Here is a 21,911-nt window from a genome sequence, read left to right on the forward strand (position 1 = left end):
AGGGGCGCTTGTAGTAAACCCACGAAGGCACCAGGGACTGCATTGGTGGGCAACACCCCGGCCTCTGCCGCCTGCCACACCGCAGCACCTGCCACACCGCAGCGCAGCACGAGGTGGGAAAGGTGCTCGTCCTTGGCCGTGACGCCTGGCGGGTAGGGTCAGAGCCGCTGCGCTTCTGCGCCAATTAAACGCCTCTAGTAGGGCGCTTGGTGAGCTGGCAAAGGGAAGCGTTAATTAAGAGCAGAAGAAAGCATTGTGGAGGTGGGTAAAGGGCTAGAAAGGAATGGTGGTGCATCCGTGCATCTGGCTGCACCGTGTTCCTGTAACCGGGCAACAATTCATCTGGATGAGAAGGAATTTTGTGCCCATTCAGTGTCACTACAAACCAGAGGGGTTTCGCTCCTCGCTCATCAGATTTTAATCTAAAATTCTGGGATTATGCCTACGGCCCGCATGGATACCGCCGGGTGAGGATCGCTGGCCGTGCCGAGCAGCCTGACAGCGGCGCAGGGGACCGGCCGGCCCGGGACTGCCTCGGCCCCGCCGCAGCTGCCCAGCCGCCGCGCAGCCCAGCCGGCACGGCGAAGCCTCACGGAGCTGCGGGGACGCAGGGTGCGGGGAGCCGCGGGGCAGCGGCCCTACGGGGCGGGGCTGGGCCGGGCCGTGACCGCCACGCGCGGGCCCCGCGCACCCCGGCCGCCTTTGCACTCGGCCCCAACGGTCGCTCGCGCGCTGACGGGTTGTTTACTTCCTCCGCGGCGCGCGCCCCCTCACCCCTCCCTCCCCGCGCCCCGCCACCGCCCCGCGCGCCCCGCCTCAGCTCCCCGCCGGCCAATCGGGGCCGGCCCCGGCCGCGCGCGGGCGGGGGGGTGGGGGGGGGCGGGCTCCTCCGAAAGGGAGCTGGGTGAAGGCAACGTCAGCCGGCCATCTCCCGTTGGGGCCAAGGTGTTGGCGCTCATTGGCCAAGAGGGCTGCCCGTCTTCCTCAGCCCCCGCCTTCCGTTTTACTCGCGCCGCCAAGTACACGCCGCTCTCGCCCCCGCCTCCCCTATCTGTGTGTGTGAGGCGCGGATTGGCTAACGGCCCGGCGGCTCACCGCCCCCTCGCCAGTCAGCGCCGGCCCCGCCTCTTTCGCCGCTCACCCGTCTCCAGCGCAGGAAACGCCCCGCCAGATCGCGGCCAGCACGGGGCTGCCGCCGCCTTCCAGTGGTCTACTGTGCTGCCCATCTGCCGGAGCCCCGCCTCCACCGGGCAGCGCTCGGGGAGGCCCGCCCCCTGCCCCCAGCTCCGCCCGCTGATTGGGCCGCTGGAGAAGGGCCGGCGCTCCCTATTCGCTCTCTCCCTGCCGCTCCGGCGAGCCGCCCGGCCGGCTCCCCGCTGCCCTCCTCGTCCCGCACGCCTCGGCGCCGGGGGCCCCGCCCCCGCCTCCCTCCCGGCGCGCGCCCCCGCCCTCCGCGCGGTCACGTGATGTTTTCGCCGTGGTGCCGCCGCGGCTGCCTGCGTGAGTGCGAGTAGCCGGACGCGGTGCGGCGCGGCCGGAGGGCGCGGACGGGGGCGGCGGGTGGGCGCGCAGGCAGGCACCGCCAGGCACCGCCCGCTCCCCATGCACGGCCCGCCGCGGGGGGCGCTTCCCCGGTGAGGGCGGATTCCCGCTGCCCGCCCCGTGCCCCTTCCCCGGCGCTCCGGACCCTGCCTGGCCCCTAAGATGGCGAGCGGGATGAATGGCCCGGGCGGCGGCGGCGGCGGCGCGGCGGCCGGGGGCGGCGAGGAGGAGCCGGGCGCCCGCCACACGGGAGGCGGAGCCGCGCCTCAGCTGGAGCCCGGCGTGCTCGGCGCGGCGGCGGGCGAGGGGGACCCGGCGGCGGGCGAGGGCGGGCGCTGCCCGTCCCCGCAGCCCCACCACCTGCTGCAGCTGCTGCGGCGCTCGCCCAGCGCCTCGCTCTGCCCGGCGCCCGAGGCCGCCCCCGCGGCGGCCCGCACCGTGCCCGCGCCGGGCCGCGCCGGGCCGCCCCCCCCCGCGCCGGGCCGCGCCGCTCCCCCGCCCGCCGCCGGCGAGGACGTGAGGAAGTGCGGCTACCTGCGGAAGCAGAAGCACGGGCACAAGCGCTACTTCGTCCTGCGGGCCGAGAGCCACCTGGCCCCCGCCCGGCTGGAGTACTACGACAGCGAGAAGAAGTTCAAGAGCAGCCTGCGGGCGGCGGGGGCCGGCGGGCCGGCCGCGCTCTGCTGCCCCCCGCCCAAGCGGGTCATCCCCCTGTACCAGTGCTTCACCGTCAGCCGGCGGGCGGACGCCAAGCACAAGCACATCATCGCCCTGTACACCAAGGACGAGTACTTCGCCATGCTGGCCGAGAACGAGGGCGAGCAGGAGGCCTGGTACCAGGCCATCAGCGAGCTCATGAGCCAGAGCAAGAGGGGCTTCCTGGAGCAGGAGGACCACGCCGAGCAGCAGGTGGACGAGGACGACGAGCACTATGGGGCCGCCCTGAGACCTGGCACCGTCTTCAAGGAGGTGTGGCAGGTCAACGTCAAGCCCAAAGGGCTGGGGCAGACGAAAAACCTCACCGGAGTGTACAGGTTGTGCCTCTCCAGCAAGGCCATCCACCTTGTCAAGCTCAATTCGGAGGTGCCCTCCGTCCACCTGCAGCTCATGAACATTCGCCGCTGTGGGCACTCGGAAAACTTCTTCTTCATTGAAGTGGGCCGATCCGCCTCCATTGGGCCCGGAGAGCTCTGGATGCAAGTGGACGATTCAGTGGTTGCCCAGAACATGCACGAGACTTTTCTGGAGACCATGAAAGCGCTAAAGGCCTTTGCGGAGTTCAGGCCCCGGAGCAAGAGTCAGTCTTCTGGTGGTGGCAGTGGCACCAACCCCATCTCCTTCATCACCACTAGGAGGCACTTGGGCAACCTGCCCCCCAGCCAGACGGGCTTGCAGAGAAGATCTAGAACTGAGAGTGTTGCTGGAGGAACGCCTCCTACCACCAAAAGCAGCAGCTCCTATCGCTTCAGAACATCCAGCGAAGGAGAAGGAACCATGACTAGACCTTTTAGGTCAGTGACTGGGAGTCTGATCCACCTGAACACTGCGAGGATGAATTTGGGCCGGCAAGAAGGAAGTGGAAGGTATGTGAGAGCCGCATTCAGCTCATCTTACCACACCAGGTCTGCTTCGCTGCCCGTGTCTCATTTTCCCTCCACTACAAGTCCCATCAGTGTTTCTTCCAGCAGCGGCCATGGTTCTGCTTCGGACATGTTGACCAGGCCTTCTAGCTCATCCGTCTGTGGTTCCCCAAGCGATGGGGGATTTATCTCTTCTGATGAATATGGCTCCAGCCCTGGAGATTTCAGGTACTTTCGGGTCAGGAGTAACACGCCAGATTCCCTGGGAAACACACCGCCTATCAGAGAGGAGAACTGTCTGAGTGAGTACATGTCCATGAGTAAGCAACAGGCAGATGATAGCTCCAGAGATGATTATATGGAGGCTGAAAAGTGTTTCAGGAAAAGAACTTACTCTCTAACAAAGCCAACGTCTGTGTCGGTGCAGCAGAAGACGACACAAACTACGGCTTCATTAGATGAAGATTCTGTGGGAAGTCACGGGCGATTACTTTACTCTGACACACCAAAATTGAGAGATAACCATGAATCGGAGTACAATGACACTAACCTTGATTCTGTATGTAACCAAAGTAGGAGTAAAGCCAGGGATGATGGGTACATGCCAATGATGCCAGGAGTGGCATCTTCTCTAGCCAGCAACAGCGACTATCTGCCGATGACTCCTAAAAGTATGTCTGTTCCGAAACAGATTAACAATTCGTGGTCACCCTCTCAGGTTGACTCCAAAGGGTATATGATGATGTTTCCAAAGGCTAGCTCTTCACCTGTGCGAAGTCCTTTAACTGGATTTGTTTCTAAAGGAAGTAATGAGAAGATCATAAACAATGAGTATATGGATATGTCACCTGGTAATTCAGCTCCAAAGCACCCCGGTGATTCGAATTATGTTCACACCACTTCTGTTTCCAAAGGTTTTAGTTCGTATTTTTCTTTGCCCCGAAGCTTTAAGGCATTGTCAGGACAAAACGGTGACCACAGTGAATATGTTCCGATGTCTTCACCTGGAAAACTCTTGTATGGTGGACCAGAAAATGTAAAAGGGGTCAGCAGCGAGGCTCTGGCTAACGGCATCTCTAAACTGTCGGCGGTGAAAGGTTCGGATGAAGGACTTGTGCAGAACAGGGCTACTAGGCCCACGAGACTGCCCCTAGGTACGCGAGGGAGCAATACTATCCCAAGAATGTATGATCGCACAGTTCCACCTGAGCCAGCGAGTCCCGGTGAATACATAAATATTGATTTTAATGAAAAGGCGAGTAATACACCATATTCCTTATCTGCAGAAGGATCACCATCGTCCCTAGGCTCGAGCAGTGACCACAGACAGTCCCCGCTTTCTGATTACATGAGCGTTGACTTGGATGTACAGTCGCCGAAAGTAGCGAAGGAGCTGTCTAACTCTCTAACGGATATTTCAATTTATGCAAGTTCCAGTATTCCTAGAAACCAACCAAATCCTGACTATGCTAGGCTTTCGTTTGGTACCGCTTGTGTTAGCACCGCAAGCAGCAGGACTGATGACTACACAGAGATGACGTTCAACATGGCAGCGACACCGCCTCGGCCATTTGCCGCCGAATCTGACAACGGTGTAAAGGTTGATAGCCCTTCTTCCATCGTGAATAGGCTGTGCATTGTCGATCGATATGCTGGTAGCAGTAGCTTCTCAGTTCCTAGCTCTGAACCTCCTCTGGGACCGAAAGTGATCCGAGCCGATCCTCAAGGCAGGAGGAGACACAGTTCCGAAACGTTCTCTTCTGCTGGGACTGTGACAACCTCCTCTTCTTTCTTTACTGACAGTAGCAAAAGACACAGCTCTGCCTCATTTGACAATGTTTGGTTAAAACCGGATGAAAACATTGCTGATGGTCAGGAAAGCAAAATGTCCAGGGATACCTCAACTGGATTTCAGAATGGCTTAAACTACATCGCTCTGAATTTACGCGATGATCCTATAAGCTGTGAGGCAAGTACTGCAGCACCAACTTGCCATCTCCAAAATGGTACTTCAGGTTTGGACAGTGGAGCTTACGTGAGCATAGATTTCAGCAGATCCGATGGTCTGAAGTGTAACGCTGCGAGAAAAGGTTTGTAACTTTAAAAGCACTTTCCTTTCATGCTTGCTTAACTGTAGGAATGGGGCACTCTACTTAATACTAAAATGTGGTCTTTGGGGTGGGGTGAATGTTTTTTATAGTCTTCTGCATGACTCTAGCACAACCTGTCTCGTAGTGCAGCATCCTAACCGCTGAACAGCAGCACAAGGGGACGTGGTCCTTGGCCTAAAGGATTTATGTGGCTCTTCTAGGCGGTTAGAGGTGTTAGCGAACTGTTACCTGCCTTGGTTTCTTAGGAAAGAATTTTGCTAGTATAAACAACAACTGTATTTCATCTTGTGAATTCCTGTCCTGAGCTTATGGTAGCTCTTTTTTTTTTTTTTCCTTCCTGTTTTCCTCTTCTTTCCTTCCTATAACTCGATGACTCTTCACTTTTTTTGTTGTGGTTTTTTTTTTTTTTTTTTTTAGTTGTGGTGGTGGTGGTGTTTGTGAGCTTGATATTTTGTAGTTTGTCTCATGGATAGGGAAAGCTGAAAATTGCTGAATTGCGTTTGGATATCAAATTTTGGGGTTTAGGTCAGTTTCTTTCAACAAATGTAGGTGAAATGCATGTGTTCTTTAATGGGAAATCTACCCACATTTATTTAGCTGAATCTTATGTAAACAGAACTCAGGGTGGTTTTTTCCCTTTTGAGCTCTGTTCTCCCCAGGAGCCTTGTATCCTCTGGAGAAGCCATCTCTGGGTGGCTGGGCAGGGTGGTGGGGGGCTCCTGCAGCCCATGCCCTCCCTGCTCGTCGCTGAGTAGGATCCAAGGGCTCAGCTGAGCCACAGCCTGCACCCAGCGACCTGCCTTCTGCATGGCGGATGAGGAGGGCCTGCGATAGAGGATGAGCAGGCTCCGAGTGGTGTTTTCCAGGTCTGAAACTTTGGAGCGAAGGCTGCTAGCTTTCAAGAGATCAGTGGTTTGGCCCAGCTTAAGGTAATGCAGTTTGAGGTGTGCGTAAAAAAGGGTGTTGGGGGTGGGAAGGAAGAATATGGGGAAGAGGAGGGACGCTTCTGTTCATATGATAAGCTCTCACAGTGGGAGCAGTAAGTAGTAATTAGCTGTTAGTGGTATTATCCGTGTCCACTGGCTGAGCAGTAGTGTTTGTGCAAGCGCTGCATTGCACTGGAACTTTGGAAGTATAATCCTTGTTTTGGTGTCAGTGACCCACTGAACTCCTTACAGTAATTCACCCAGCCAGATAGAAAACTCTGTGTGTTGGAAATGTTTTCCTGTCTTTGAAAATGCAGATGTAGTCAATAATTGATCAGTACTAAGAGGAAATATTTAATTGCTGTTGGACATTGATACTTGTCTATTTCTCTGTCAACAGAGGAAGCAGTGAAGGGGCAGGCTACTGCAGGCTTTTCTGGTTTTAATTACAATCTTAAACACTGAATTTTTTTCTTTTCTAGTTTCACTTTAAAACTAAGTATCTAAAGGCAGAAGGTATTGAAGGAGCTTAAAATTGTGTAGCCTTTCATAGTGGAAGGTATAAGCCTGACTCAGCTCGCATGCCATTCGAAGTCTGGCAGCACTGCTTGGGGCTGCTCAGAAATGTGTGGTTTGCCTCAGTGGTTTTTTTCCTCTGCTTTGTTTTGTTGGTTGGAATCAAATTTAGAAGACGTTGAAAGTTGCCAGTCCAAGAAAGTGCTTTCTTCCAAAGTTAGTCTTTCAGCACTTCAAAGATTTCTCTGCTAAGTCAAAGGTACACTGATGTCTGCATCTGATCTGTGTTTCTGGTTTTGAATATTATTTTTTTTAAAGAGCACCCCCAAAGACAGCAGAATTCCTACTTGATTTTTATGCCCCTCATATGATTAAAATCCATGCTCTAAAGTAAAACTTCTTACAAAATGGAGAGGAAAAAAACCCCAGCAGAGTTGATTTCCTTTCAGCCATACTGTAAATATTACATTTAAAAATATTTTTTGGGAGAGTGTGTGTGTAGAAATGGTATTTCTGTTAAACATTTTGCTTGCTCCTGCCACAGCAAAGCATCTGCAGCCCTGTGCTTGGGGTTTTTTCCCTTGTCTATTACGAGTTGCAGAGGGGCAAGAGACTTAGAGCTGCTGGTTTATGCTGTGGACTGAAGTTTTCTGGAAATGAAATGTGTGTTAAAATGAAGTGAAAGAAACTCTGTGCATAAAAACCATGGGCTTTGGCAGGAAACGAAGCATGAGAATAGTAAGAGCTTAGGTTGGTGGTTTCTTTCTAGTCCTAAAAAGAAAAACAAAATTATAAAACATTGCTCCAAAACAAGGCCTGACAGTTTTCTAAAAAGACAGCATAAAATATTTCTGGTGTATAGTAGGAGGGCAGGTGGGGTGTGGACATTGTTCACTTGTAGGTGGCTCGTGGAGGGGTTGAACAAATATCAGAATAGTCCAGGCAAAAAGTAGGGGGGCCAGACCTGAATACCGTGTTGTAAATTAGTGATGTGTATCTGTTTCTTAGTAATGACTTGAAATTCTTGATTATAAAGATAGCAGTTTCCATTCACGTAGGAAATTGTGTCTCTGAGCTATAGGAAGCATAATTTTAGAAGCCTGTATTCTTTAAACAATGTATCATTTCTACTGCAATAAACTGCTATTTTAATACTTAAATTTTTTTTCTGTAATCTAGAAAAAACAATCGCACGTTCCATTTTGAATAGTGAAAATGAAGCTTCATTGCAAACTTCTGTGTCCTGAAGACGTGTAGTGTGCCTGTGTGTAATTGATACTTTTAATACTTGGAGTCTTTTAGCAGAACTCAGTGCTGTCTTTTCTTTCCTTTTACGTCCCACTCTTTTGGTCTCTGCCTGCAAAATGCTGTGTGGTTAAATCCATTCCTAAGGAAAATATTTAGCAGATGCATTTTTGCCCTTTACTTCTTAGAAAGGATCTATCCCACGTGTGCTAAATTCTATCAGGTAGAGAACTTTGCTCTCTTCTCCGTAAACTGCAGTTTTACTGGAAGGAAAACACTTCCCAGCTTCGGATCATTTGCTGTTTTGCTTTGTTTTTGTTTGCTTAAGTGGAATATTGTGTTCTGTGACTCAGCTGCGTTCTCCAAACTGCTGAGGGTAGTGGAGTGATTTCCAATGCATCACTGCCCCCTCATTGTAATTCCCAAACTACTTCTGGGTCAGGTTCACTGATGTGAATCAAACTTTTTTTTTTTTTTTCTTCCCCTTCTCCATTCATGACATGGATGGAGGAGGGGGAGGGCACTACCTTGAAATGGTAAATAAGCCTGAATTGTTAGTAAACTTTCATTTTAGGTTTAGGCAAAATTGAACTCCGGTTTTATGATGATAATGATGATGATAAAAAGATTATAATGTTCTGATTTTTAATGCTTGAAGCTTAAGGAGGTCATTAGCAAAACAGTTTCATCACAAAATCGTTACACAATATTGAAGCAAGCGGTTTGCAGTTTTGATTACATGAATCTGAGTCATGAAATTTTGTGCTAGGAGTACAGAACACTAAAGCTACTTCAAACAGGGCTTAGCTAATGTATACCTTGTTATTGGACCTTGTAGAAACTGAGGAGCATAATGAGAACGGGGCGGTAATAAACTGCATAATGTGTCCTGTATAATACAAGTTTCTTCAGTCTTAATTAGAAATATTAAACCTGCAAAGATACCCTGGACTCCAGAAACAAAACAGGCTGTTCAGAGTAAATGTAATGTTCAGCTTATTATCAACCCACTTTTTTTTACACCCACTTTTTAATCTTATCTCTAACCTGCTATTCTAACACTATGCTAAGATACTATTTCAGAAGTTGTCTAAAGTGCAGGACTATAATTTCAATGTTCCTCACCTTTTTAATCTCCTGTGCTATACTGGGCGAGAGGGCTGTGTACCCTTTGGGGAGCTTGAGAGGAAGGAAAACAAGTACAGCTGTAAAGTGAAACTCGTGTTCCAAATTGTCCAGGTCCTTTATGGTAACTTACATATTTCAGATGCAAAATCTTGAAGAATGTAATGAACAATATACACTTTGAGAAATTCAGAAGCTGGATGTTTTAGCTATTACTAATATAGTAAATTACAGTTTACAGGATACCAAGCACATAACTGCCCCTTTTAGGTTTCAAGCTAGTGGTTTTTAAAAGTTTACTTCGAACTGAGGCTCTTTTGTATCGGCAGAATACTTAAGGCACAAGCCCGTTTAAAAATAACTTGAAGAACCCTACTGAAGCGCATCCGAATGCTGCTGTGTGTCCTGCATCTTTGAAATAACGCTGGGATAATAATTCTTAACAAAAAAAACCCAACAACACCCCCCCCCCCCCCAAAAAAAAAAAAAAACCAACCCCAAAACCCAACCCCAACAAACCCAAAGCATTTTAATCTTACTGTAACAGATGCCACTTGAACAGTCTTGAGTGACTTACAGCTATGCTTGAAACCACCCAGGGTAACTTTCTCAAGCAGTGTATAAGCTGCTGATGGCAGAACAGATTTTTTGCCATGCAGTGTGGGAGTGAGCTAATTATGACTTATTTGACCAAGAATCAGTTAGGGTTTACTTCTGCTTGGGTAAGAAAATCTGAGACAAGAATGTTTCCCTACCATTGAGAGAGAACTTGTAGTCACTGTTGAAATACTTTTGGAAATCAGCTTTCCAGACTTGAAATCCATGGTTGCAGCTGTTGGTGACGTGTGTCTTCTTTGGAAGTCTAAATTTTCTTCCCTGTAGCTGTCTTGCAGGTTAAAGCACCACTGCAGAACCTGTGGAGTTCGGGAGTAATCCGGCACTGGTCCAAGCAGCATTTTTTTGTGTGTGTGTGTGTGCGTGGTGTTTTTGTTTTTTAATGCATTTAATATTTCACAAAAAGATCTACTACCCTTTTAGTTTTCCCTCTAAAACTTCGCTTTTTCCCCGTCTCCCATGATGTCTGAGGGCCCCTTGTTTCCCCCGTGGCTTGGGGTGGCAGGTTGGAGTCACGTAGTCAGTCTCCCCAGCAGCTGTATTCCAGCCCAGGGTTACTGGGGCGGTTTGTCACTAGTTCTTTCTCTGAGTTTTTTTGTATGTCCAGCGGCTTGTTAGCAGTAGGTAGAATTTGGGTTTGAGGTTTTTTTTTTTTTTCTCTGCATATGCTGCTTTTTTAATGAAAGGATCTTTAACAAGTTTTCTTCATATTGATTGCTGGGGGCAGGGTTTATGCCTTGAGGTTTTGGATGGTACTAAAAAGAGCTTATAGTACTGTGTTGTACCTTGGTGTGTGTTTTTGTGCTCTGTTTGGGGATCTGTGGTGCTCCCAAAAACATGCTGAATGGTGTTCAGTATGTTGATTGCGCTAACAAGTTTGTTTTTCCTATCCCAAGCAGGAAACAAATTCTACAATCTTGTTTTAAGTACTGTTGTGATCAAACGTGTCATTCTTCAACTCAAATAAAAACGGAGTGATAAAGCTGAAAGGCAGGTGAGAATGTGTCAAGCTTTCTGGAGCCTGGGGTTGTATTACTGCTGTTTTGTCCTAAAAATGTAACATTATCTTATGACTCACCCTAAATGGTGTGTAATGACTTGGCTGGAGAGCGGTCCTGTGGCCCACCCTGCAAATTTGTTGTTTTGGCTTTTTTCACGTTTAGCTTCTGCATAATAACAAGGATCCAATGATGAAGTTGCATTGCTGTCTCACAGGTTAAAGCAATGACATGGGGAAAAGGAAGAAGTATGTTCTAGTTTTAATCAAGCTCTGCATCTCTGTAAAGGTCACCCAGCTTAGGGAGGGTTACAATTTAGTTGAGAACCTTGATCAGTAGGGATTTGTGACATACTTGAGGGCAGTGGGAAGACAAAGGTAAAGTAGCCTGACTCATCAAAGGCATTTCAGAGGTGTTGCTGAGTGTCTTATCTAAATGATCTTGAACATACAAGTGTTTGGATTTGTGGAGATTTTGCTTCAGGTGTAGCATTATCCCAAGAGCAGCAGTGTAGCAGACTGTTAGCAAGAATTTTCTGCCCTGGTTAAGTCATGAGCTGTATCTTAAGGGGCAAAGTTTGCTGATTTCAAAACATTGTTTTTCTGTTGGTTTAGCTGCAGGATTGGATGCTAACGATTCAAGACTGTGGGTGTGTGTATACATGTGGTGTGTGCTGGTGATACGTGAGTTAAGTGTAAGGTCTTAATTTTTAGTCTTCAGAGAAGAAAGGGTTTTTGAAAGAGATGGCTTATACTAAAATCAATATAGTTAAAATTTGGCTGTAATTCCAGGGTGGCGATAAAATTTAATGGGACTCAACAAAATTGAAAACTTTTAAATTACTACTAAAAGGTGAATAGTGCTTGTGTTCACTGCGTAGCATATGTATATTATGAACTTACATAAATATTGGATTATTATTTAGGGCATAAAATAGGCTAGTTTTTGCTTTTTGCTAGGGCATGGAAGGCTTATAGTTATGCTACCTACTTGGAGAAAAGCTTCCCTTTCAGTAGAACAGGGTTTTGTGGAATGACTGAGGATATCAAACTGTATTTTTCTTTTTCAGAAAATCGTGGGAAATAATACGAGAAGGTGTGCAAGAAACCTGGTAAAATTTGCTTCTAAATCTGTTGAGACACTAAGGAATGATACCTTCCTTCCAGAGGGAATAGTGCGGTTCTGTTCCCGTGCTCATGCCAAGCCAGCTTGCTTTATTGTTTATGGCTCTTGCTGAACAGCTGAACTTGCAGTATAACTTTTTTTTGATGCTGTTCAGCCTGAGCCTGGATTGTTTTTTGGGAACTAGTGCTTTTTTCACACAGATCTCTCAGGCTACTAGGAGTTTGGAGCAATCTTAGTGGCAGCAAAGCAGATGCATCATTAGATAAATGAGAACTTCTTGCGTACTAGACCAAGAAAAGCCATTAATGTGAGCCACGTGATACCTTATATATATAGTGTAAACCCCCTGTTTAAGCTATTTCTGTGACTTGTGGCAGCTTCTCGACAGTTGAGCTGAAATGGCCAAGATGAACCAGCAACTGGCACGGAAAGGCTGCTCCCCACACCTGGGCACCTTTGCTTCCCTGGTCTAGGTAACAGAGCCTGCCTGCGGGGGGGTTGGCTGGGGGCATTCCTCAGCACTAGTTGGGGGCAGGTAAAACTTCCATCAGTACAGATGAAGGAACAACCTTTAACTCCTGTAAGTCTAAACCAATAAAGTTTCTTAAGTGTAAACCAATATGGGTTAAGGGGCTGAATAGATCCTGTTTGCTGTATGGATTTTTTTTTTTTTTTTTTTTGTATTTTAAGTTAGTCTGTTAGGAAAATCTGTGAGCTGTTTGGGTTTTCTGTAGTAACATCCACTGTTGAGTTCAAACTGCTAGAATATTTGCTTTTTGTTATGTGAGATACCTTGGGAGGTATTTGCCATTTATATTAATTAACTCTGATGGTTTTTTGGGTTGGGTGGGTGAGTTTTGTTTGGTTGTTTTTAGAAGAAGACTGTTTTAAATTGCAGGTTGTGGTGAACTGGAAATCAGTTAGAAATGAGTTGAAAAAAATGAACAGATTTGATCTTGAGGTCATTCAGACAGTATTACAACAGTGAGTCTGTTAATGAAAGCTTGTAGCTCCAGACACGATCTCTACTCCTTGTAGAACCTGAACAGGTAGGCAGGATGGAGGTCCCCTGTACCTTGCCGCAAATGTAAATGTGTTGGTCCCTGTCCTAAGGAGCTTACAATTTAAAACACAAAACTAAAGCGATGGATGAAACTTAATGTGCTGGGGTGGAGAGTAAGATAAAGATCAAGGCTGCTGCCTTTGGCAGGGTGAAGATAAGAGCCTCGCAGGGAGATAAAAGGCTGCCTGAGAGCGGTTGCAAGAGAGGAAGCTGGTAGAGGCACTTGGAAGGGTATGAACAGGGCAGGGAGCGATGGAAGGTAGCGAGCTATAAATACAGTGGTTGTAATGGTTTAAATGACTTGAAAAGGATGAGGTAAATGTCAGAACACTGGCCAGGATATTAATCTTGGTAAGAGGAATGTGGGCCAACATGTATCTCCGAGTTAGGAGCATGTCCCGATGTTTACTTCTCCCTTTTAGATGTGGAATGTGATTATTTTTTTCCTCTTTTTTTTTTTTTTCCTTTTTCCTTTCTGTAAGTTAGTTTTCCTGCAGCCATAGATTTAGTGCAAGCAGGGGTGCAGGAATGCGTACCAGAGCACAGGATCACGCGGGGCAGCATCCCTGGGCACTTACCATCGCTGCATCCTCTGCTCTTTGTGTGACTTTGCTCCAGAAGCAGCAGGGTGATGGAGCTGCTTTGGCATTACTGCTGGTTCCTCCATGGTTTTGCAGGAGGGATTTTAGGTGGTTTCAGGCAACCTCCTAGTGTTGGGGAGGAGGCAGCAGCATGGCTTGGGAGATACAAGGATTTGTAACCGGTGTGTGCGAGTGTTTGGAGTCCAGCTCACGCAGGGAGGTCTGGGTGGCAGCTGCTGGGTGCTTTCAGCTGCTCGAGAGTGGCCTGCGGAAGCTGGAGTGCAAAATGAGAGCGTTGACCAGAGAAAGTTACGTTATTTCTGTGTCGGTAGATCAGGTTGAGCAGACACCAGTGGTTGCGGGCGCATCTGGAAGTGGTGGCAGCAGTGAGGCTTGGTTCACTGTCGAGGGTGTAAGCGATTGAAATACTAATGTTGACGTGTTCCACAAGGTAAACACTGAAGGAGAGCTGCGTGCTGTTGATTAAAACTTGTCTGTGTGTGGACACAGTTTAACTCTGTCCTTGTGTGCTCCCGAGCTCCTCCTGGAAGCTGAAGGCCCTATCCTTGGCTCTTGTGCGTGTGCTGTGATTTGATCTTGCTTCACACATGCAATGCAGTCTGATCTTTTCTTCTTCCTCCCCTGCGTGAGCCGGGGTTTTGGGTGTCCTGATGTTAATGCAGACTCAATAATGTGGTAATTAGAAAATGCAGAAAATTGATGCGTGCAGCTGCTGTGTGTGGTAGCAGATAGTGGCTGATAGCAAAGATTTTTTTTTTTTTTTGTGCAGGCATGCATGGGCAAAAGGTATGGCTGAGGAGGGTGTAACTATCTGGGGATGTGGCCGTGTAGCAACTTCATGCCTTTGACAGTTGTTTATGGCAGTAGAGGTGAAAGAAAAGGTAGTGCCCAGTGCTTTCAAATGGTGATGGCTAAAGCGGTTGAGAAGAGCAAAGGGGTGAATTAGGTGAAACTTCTTGTAGAAACAAAGTATCAAGAAAAGGCGATTTGGAAGGTGGGGAGCTGTTTCATTAGTCATGAGTGACAGGACAGTGTCTCTTAGTTGTGTTCATGAGAATAGTTTGGCTCGCCCAAACCCAAGGCCTGTGCCTGCAAGCAGACACCACCCAGCAGAGGAAGAGCAGAGCAGGCGTATATAACACATCCCCGCAAACCTACACCCAGCCGCTGGGTTGGTATTTTCTTTCTTTTTTTTTTTTTTTTTTTTCAGCTTGGGGGATTTCCTGAGCCTGATGTAATTTGTCTGTTTTATAATCCTTTATGGATCTTTAATCCAAGTACTTTTCCAATCTCCCTTTGATCCTGTGTAAACTCCTTGTACCCGCAGCAGCCTGCGGTCGCAGTCGGTACACGCTGCATGCAGACCTCTCTGTTTTGGACCCTGCTGCGTACTGCAGCCCCTGGTTTGTGTATTAGGGGTTGTTATCTCTCCCATCTTTTCTCTCCATGCTATTTAGGATTGTGTAGATGCTGTATCCTCCTCTGCCATATACTTCGCCAGCGTGCTGTCAGCAGCTTCCCGCACCGCGCGCAGCAGGGACCTGCGGTGTAATAGTATTATTAATTTCCTGATACGTCCTAATACTTCTCTGCAGGCTGAAGGGTTCTTGTTACCTGTCTGTTCCTCACTAGGAAGCTGTTTCACACCTTTCATGAGTTTTTCTGCACTACCCTGAAACTCTTCCAGCTATTCCAAGTCTTTTTTGAATGAGGGAACCGGAGCTGTGTGCGCTGTTCAGCACTGGTATTTGACCTGGCTGTTTTCTTCCCTGTTTGTTCCCTAACAGCTCTTGACATCCAGTTTGCAGGAAATTTATTCCTCCCTGTTGGCCCTTCAGGGCTTCTAACCTTTGTCAGGAGAGCGGAGTCAACTGTAGCAGGTGGTATTGTCAGAAGCCACGCAAGATTTTTCTTCTTTTTTTTTTTGGCTAAAATTTATCTGTTTTCTGCAGTTTAGGAGGTCAGTCACTTGCTGTAACAGTGCTTTTAAAAAAGAACCTTTTTCATTCTTTTGCAATGTGAAAATCTGAAATTTTAAACTTCTGTGTGTGTTTACATGAATTTTTAGTATTGTCTTGCTATACTGTAACAGAAACTTATTTAAAAAAACCAAAACAACCAACCCCAAAACTCCCCAACAGCTCGCCAAGCTGTCCAGTGCAGTTTGAGTTGGTGTTAAGCCCCTGCCAAAACTGCGTGCAAGTTTCCTAATTCTAGGAATAGTATCAGTAAGAGATGAAATTAGGGAGTGGGCATAAAACCTTCCTAGAAACAACACTGCTGTTTGAAACAGAAAAAGAAGCCACTGTTGCAAAAGATAAGGCATTTCTGCAAAGTGAATAAAAGCGATCCTAAAGCATGGGAGAGGTTTTTAGCTCATGAAATCGCCAAGCACTAAGAATAGCAGAACCACATTTTGAATGAACAATTGTGGATAAAAATTATTTGCAAGAGTAACTTTGTCTTCTAAATTTTAGAAACACAGCTTGAGGAGGAATCTGATTTAGTGGGATGTGTTGTTACCACTTGCTGTGTTTAAATAGTTTATCCAATGAAAAGTGGGTCATGTAACAGGTTTTTCTTAAAACAGATCTCGCTTTTTTTTTGCTTGTGGAAGGTCGGTAAAATTGTAGGTATGAAATCTATTCATTAGCTCAGTTAAAGCATCATTTTGTTGAATGAAGGAAGAATGTGGAATATGTGCTTAATGGTGAACATGTAGTTTAGCACATTTCCCAAGTAAGGGATTTCTGTGTCAGGACCTTGTCTGGGTTACCCAGGTACGGTAACTGCATATGGAGTGGCCACGGCGAACGATGTGGTCGTTTTTCTGATTTGTATTTGTAGACTTGGTGTCTGCGTGTGCAAATTAAGAAGGGATCCTGCTTTTCTCAAATAACACCACTTGCCTCTAGCAAGGTCTAAAGCTATGCCTTTAAAATAAGAACTCGAAGAAATAGGACAGTGACGCAGGATAGTAACTGCATTTGGTAAGATTTGGGGCAAAAGAAAATTCTCACTAACTCGTGCAGAATGTATTTGGGCAAATTAGCTCCCTCCCCCCGACCTGCGTGCTGTTCATGGCAGTTCTGCCCTGTCCCGGTGGCACGAACAAAGCGCTTTTGGACATGCACGTTGTGTCCTGAGGTTGTGCTGGGATTTGGTGCTTTCCTGAACAACAGGAATATTGTGTGGCTGTGCGCGCAAGAAAGTCAAGGGCTGTTCTGCTGCTTTTGATCTGTGTAAATCTGATTAATTCTGATTTCCCCCTAACCTGAAGTTCAGGAAATGGAGAACTTCAGTAGTGTTCTCCAGAAAGCATTAAGCTGTCTAAGTCTTTGACATGGAGATTTTAATCATTTAATTATCTTAAATTAATATCTTCTGTAAGCAAATCTTTTATCCTTTTAGGAATCGGTTGCAGAATTATGTCAGTAAAAGCCTTTCCTGTAAAAACAGATATTATTTAGGATGGATTTCTTTGAGAGAATTAGGGTATGTCTGCTATGTTCTTAAAACCTCTTGGTTTGTTTCAAAGTGGCCTGACTCGCCTGACCTTAATAATTCAGATGCAGGAAATGAAGTGTAAATTGGATGTATTCTCATCTGATACATTTTCAAATGGAACACGCTGGGTTTGCAATCTAATGAATTAAGACTGATCTAATCCTCTGACCCTAACTTTTATAAAACTATAGATTATTTTTGCATAGAACACTTGCAGAGCACTTTTTCCGTGTGTTCCTTGATTTTCAACAAAACGTTTTTGAGCAATGGCGTGCTGCCATCCCATTTTAAATATTTGCCCTCTTGGTTTCTCTTCTGCCCTTCTGATCCTTTCCCTCTCATTGTTCCTCAGAAAGATTTGGACAGCTGTGTGTAGTTTTATAATCTGATCCCATCTTAAACTGATGAATTTAAATAGAATTGTGTAGTGAAGAGAACACTCTTAATTTTCTAAACTTTGCTTATCTATTTTGAGAGGTGATCTGTGAAAATGTGTGGACGCTTTCTGGACTCCTTTTCAATATTAAATGTTCATAGGAAGTTGAATTTGTATTGTTCTTGATATTCTGAAGCAGCAGAACTCGATTTGGCATAAAGGCTGAAGCTTTCGTGTAGAATCTGTTAATGGAGCTGAAGTTTGAATAAGCGGAAAAGCCCAGTGTAGGGTGCTCTGAAAACCACTTAGAACAGTGTATTTCTGGACTGCTACAAAAGTGCAGAGGGGTTTTGGCGTTCAGATTTTTGCTGCTTGTTTTGTTGTGCCCAGGGTGGTGGTGTGGTTTGTTGTTGTTGTTTGTTTGTGTGTTTGTTTTTGTAGACTGAGCAGATTTTCTTGGAAGAGCTGGTGACAATCCAGGAACAGCCGTGTGTTTACACTGCAAGCGAAAGTTATCTTCAAACTTGCCATGTCTGATCTGGCCACTGAGTTCTGTTTTCGGAACTCTAAGGGACTGATGGGCTGTTTAGTGAGCTTGTTCCTCTCTTCCCAGCTAGCTCGCACCTCGTAATTTGTTTCCCTTACTTGTTTCATCCATTTCTCTGACAGCTTCCTTTACTGATCAGTCAGTGTCGAGCCAGGTACGTTTCTGTGCTATCTGTAATGAAACGCTAATCTGGTTTTTATTGATCAGCGATTGTGTTTGTCCTAGTAGCACAGAAAACTGTTGGCTGATGAATCTTACATTATGAAGACTGACGTAACAAGATCACCCAGCTTCACAGAAGCTGTATTGTTTTCGTTTTCTTTGAGCAGTTCATGTTCTCCATTAGTTTACCTTCACCTACTGGCTAGTACAATGGTAGAAGATCAGGTGTGGGAGTCGAGAGCCACCAAGGACCTTAATGCATGAGCACTCTTGCAACTTTGCTAAATAAATGCATGTGACTTCACAGAATCACAGACCGGTTTGGGTTGGAAAGGACCTTAAAGCCCATCTAGTTCCAACCCCCTGCCACAGGCAGGGACACCTTCCCCTGGACCAGGTTGCCCAGAGCCCCGTCCAGCCTGGCCTTGGGCACTGCCAGGGATGGGGCACCCACAGCTGCTCTGGGCAGCCTGGGCCGGTGTCTCACCACCCTCACGGTGAGGAATTTCTTCCTAATAGCTCATCTAAATCTCCCCTCTTTCAGTTTAAAGCCGTTGCCCCTTGTCCTATCACTACATGCCCTTGTGAAAGCTCCCTCCAGCTTTCCTGCAGCCCCCGTCAGGCACTGGCAGGCTGTGCAGGGTCTCCCTGGAGCCTTCTCCTCTCCAGGCTGAACCACCCCAACTCTCCCAGCCTGTCTGCACAGCAGAGCTGCTCCAGCCTCTGAGCATCTTCATGGCCCCTCCGGCCTCCCTCCGACAGGTCCGTGTCCTATCTGTGCTGGGGCCCAGAGCTGCACGCAGCGCTGCAGGGGGGTCTTGGCAGTCTCTAGTGCTCTGTTGACACCAAGGTTCCTGCTCGCTCCATGTGGGCAGCTGTGGCACCAAAATGTGAAAGGCAGTTAGGCTGGTGGTTCAGCACACATCTCCCTGGGAGGATGTGCTGGGGGAAGGTACATCAGCTGGAGTTCCTATGGCTCCATGGCTCAAGATGATGGGCTTGGACTGCGGAAACTGTCCCTCGCTGTGCTGCACACCCTGCTCACCCCTGGGCGCAGGGTCCACTGGTCCTGATGGGATTTCTCTGAGCGTGGAGGTTGGTGGGGGGGTGACCCGTGGCCCTTGCTGGCTGTGGTCCTGCTGTAGGGAGGAATGGACCGCTGAGTGCCACCCTCACGAGTGGTGGGGACTGCAAGCACTGTGTGGGAGGGATCTCACAGACCTCAGCCTTGTCTTACTTTTTCTTTTTTTTTTTTTGGTGGTCGAGTTTCACAAGTTGCTTTTCTGCCTCTTCTATCTGACACTGATGTATGTCTTCACATACGTACATATATATCGATTTAGGTCTGTATCTCTCTCTATATATAAGTGCTTGATGCTTTTATCCCAAAAAAAGAGCTGATGACTCAGGGCACCAGCCAGCTGTACTGCTCCAACTGCAATATTGAAATTTTCAGCTTAACAAAGGGATTAGAGAAGTGGTGACAACCCGTAACCCCATGTCTGAAAGGCTCAAGGCTTTATGAGACTGTTACCAGCTTGTAGGTAATGTGTACGTGAAACTCCCTTATGTTTATTTACAGTTCCCACAATTCTGTTTTAGCTTAAAAATGAAGAGGAAACATGCTGAAGTATAGCTTATGATGAAGGGGAGAGAGGGGGACAAATTAATGGGATCTTGTTTAACAAACACAAAGTTTCGGGAAGGGGAGACGCTGCGGGGAGGTCCTGAGCTTGCCTTTATGTGGGTGTAAAACTCAGTATTTGAGCCAGGACATCCAGGGAATTTTTAAATTGTAGTGAAGCTTAGTTTGAGGGTTTTTTTCTTCAGGTTTCTTATAAATTAATCTGTGTTCATCTGGGCTCTGATGAGGGCTGAGCCTGCTTTGGAATTGGTTACAACGCTGCCTTCTGAGTTGTGCTAGGCTTGTTCAAAGAATCAAACTTAGGAGTTCAGCAGGGTTTTTTTTTTTGCTCTTAAGCTCTTCCTCTTCCCCTTCCCTTCCAAGTATCTTAAATGTAATTTGGCATAAGTTTCTGAAAGCTTGTAAAAAGTTTTATGTATAAATCCTGAGTTCTGCCACATGGGATTTTCTGATTCAAACAGCTGGGCCTTTGCTTTTTGGAATGTTTTGGGGATGTGCTTGGAGAGATTAGAATAACTTGTCAAGCAGCTTTCAGGTGTGCCGTGTGTGTTAGGCGTGGAGGAAAAATGTCCTGACAAAAGCAGAGACAGTTTTTGAAGTTCCTTTTATGTAAGCTTATGGGTCCGCAGCAAGGAAAGGGTGGGGGGATGCTGGTAAATGTTAATTTTTACTGAATATAAGTTTAATATAGAAGCTTGAACTGGTTTAATGTGTGACTTGGATGCTTCGTTGAGGTGTGATTCATTGCGAGCTGTGGTGCGTGTTTTCATCCTTTGGTCCTACAACAAAATAATATTTTTCTAAAGAGGAGAACTATTTAAAAAAGAATAGCTTCACTGAGCTTTTGTGAAAACAAAGCCATCGCTAACCACACCACGCTCGGTGTGGAACGAGCAATAGCTTTTTGTAGCGATCGTTACAACACAAATGGGGATCCTGGAGTTGCGGGTGTACTTTGGCTGTCTGCTCCTTGAATTGTGGAAAACCTAGTGACTAGATTTTCAAAATCACTATGTATTTGAAAAATGAAACCCAGCAACCCAGACCTTGGTGTGGGTTGTGCAGGGATAAAAGGGAGTTTCCCCTGGAACTGAAGGACCCCTCTACTTCTGACCGCTCCCAGTCCTGCCCTGTCTCTGGAGCAGTGGGCAGCCCTGGCCGAGGGCAGGGGCAGCTGCTCGGTGCAGCTCTTCTGAGCTTTGCTCTTTCGGCCTTCTTGCTTTTTTCTTTTGAAGCGACAGTATTTTTAGCTGGATGGAAATCAGAACTTCTTTAACTCAGGGTGGAGTTTGCGTGTGCATACTTTAGGATTGGTTATGTAAGTAAACATACAGGTTTGCATTATTATACATAATGCTTGCCTGTTCTTGAGATGGTCGCATTTTCTTCAGCATATTCCTGCGGTGGAGGCGGTGAAGCCCTGCGCTTTCTTCAGCGAGGAGATGTAACAGCTTTCCTCGTGACCCCGCAGAAGGGCAGGATTAAGCTCTGAAGCCTCCTCTTTCGTTCCAGCACCGTGCTGGGCTCCTAACAAAGCGTTCCCCAGCCTGCAGCTCTTCTTGGCGGCAGTGAGGGCTTGTGCCGAGCACCTCCCAGGGGTGGAAGCAGATGTTTCTGTACCTGGTGTGTTCTGAAGGCTCAGTGTCTTTAGGGGGCTGTTGTTTCTCTATGCGATCAGCCTGCTGCTTCCTTCTCCCTGTAATGCCGGGAAGCAGGTCCCGCAGACAGGTGCCTCAGACCTTGAAGAGGAGGTGACCAAAGCCACCTGACTGGCAGGGGACAGTGCCCTCCGTCCTGGCTGGGAGGACCACCCGGGTGGGCGAGGACAGCCCGTCCGGATGGGGAGGCAGCACGACGCAGTGATGGGGCTGGTGGTGCCCCTCCGGCTGACACCAGTGCTCATGCTGGCTCTACTGGGAGCGTTGGGTTCTGCAGCAAGCCAAAATGTGATTTTTTTGTGTGCTCCTCGATTCATGTTCATGCTGCTGCAGAGAGTGTCCGTGTCCCCTTGACCAGTTTTATCCGTGTCGGGAGCCTTTTGAGTCGCTCACCTTGGCACCTGCGTGGTTAATTGCGGAGCTGGCTGCTCAGGGCTCACCCTCTCCGGGATGTCCATCCGTGCCTTGCTGCCAGGCTGGGTCCTCCTGTAACACAAGAGGATATTCCCCCAGCCCGTTTCTCCGAGCACCTTGTACTTGCCTGTTCCAGGCAGCCTGAGGCCGCTGG

At 47.6% G+C, this 21,911-nt stretch overlaps 2 protein-coding genes across 2 annotated transcripts in view; one reads left to right on the top strand and one right to left on the bottom strand.

Moving 5' to 3' along the window:
* On the bottom strand, positions 1 to 1,619 carry LOC119157236 (dual specificity protein kinase CLK3-like). The gene is made up of 2 exons (XM_037407934.1): positions 1,142 to 1,619; positions 1 to 214 (listed from the first exon to the last, which is right to left on the bottom strand). Exons 1-2 carry the CDS (start codon positions 1,602 to 1,604, stop codon positions 195 to 197), a joined length of 483 nt encoding a protein of 160 aa, XP_037263831.1. The 5' UTR covers positions 1,605 to 1,619; the 3' UTR covers positions 1 to 194.
* The window catches only part of IRS4 (insulin receptor substrate 4), a 23,438-nt gene continuing 3,116 nt past the window's right edge, over positions 1,590 to 21,911 (top strand). Inside the window, exon 1 of the mRNA XM_037407931.1 lies at positions 1,590 to 5,212. Within this exon, the coding sequence (XP_037263828.1) occupies positions 1,705 to 5,212 (3,508 nt within the window). The 5' untranslated portion in view covers positions 1,590 to 1,704. The remainder of the gene's footprint in view (positions 5,213 to 21,911) is intronic.

Source organism: Falco rusticolus, chromosome 14, assembly GCF_015220075.1.
Source record: "Falco rusticolus isolate bFalRus1 chromosome 14, bFalRus1.pri, whole genome shotgun sequence".
Lineage (NCBI taxonomy): Eukaryota > Metazoa > Chordata > Aves > Falconiformes > Falconidae > Falco > Falco rusticolus.

What these genes read in the sequence shown, in the direction of transcription:
- LOC119157236 (XM_037407934.1), bottom strand. Translation starts at nt 1,604, where the DNA reads ATGGGGAGCGGGCGGTGCCTGGCGGTGCCTGCCTGCGCGCCCACCCGC. An exon ending in GTTTCCTGCGCTGGAGACGG is followed by an intron (nt 215 to 1,141) that starts GTGAGCGGCGAA and finishes TCCCTTTGCCAG; the next exon opens with CTCACCAAGCGCCCTACTAG.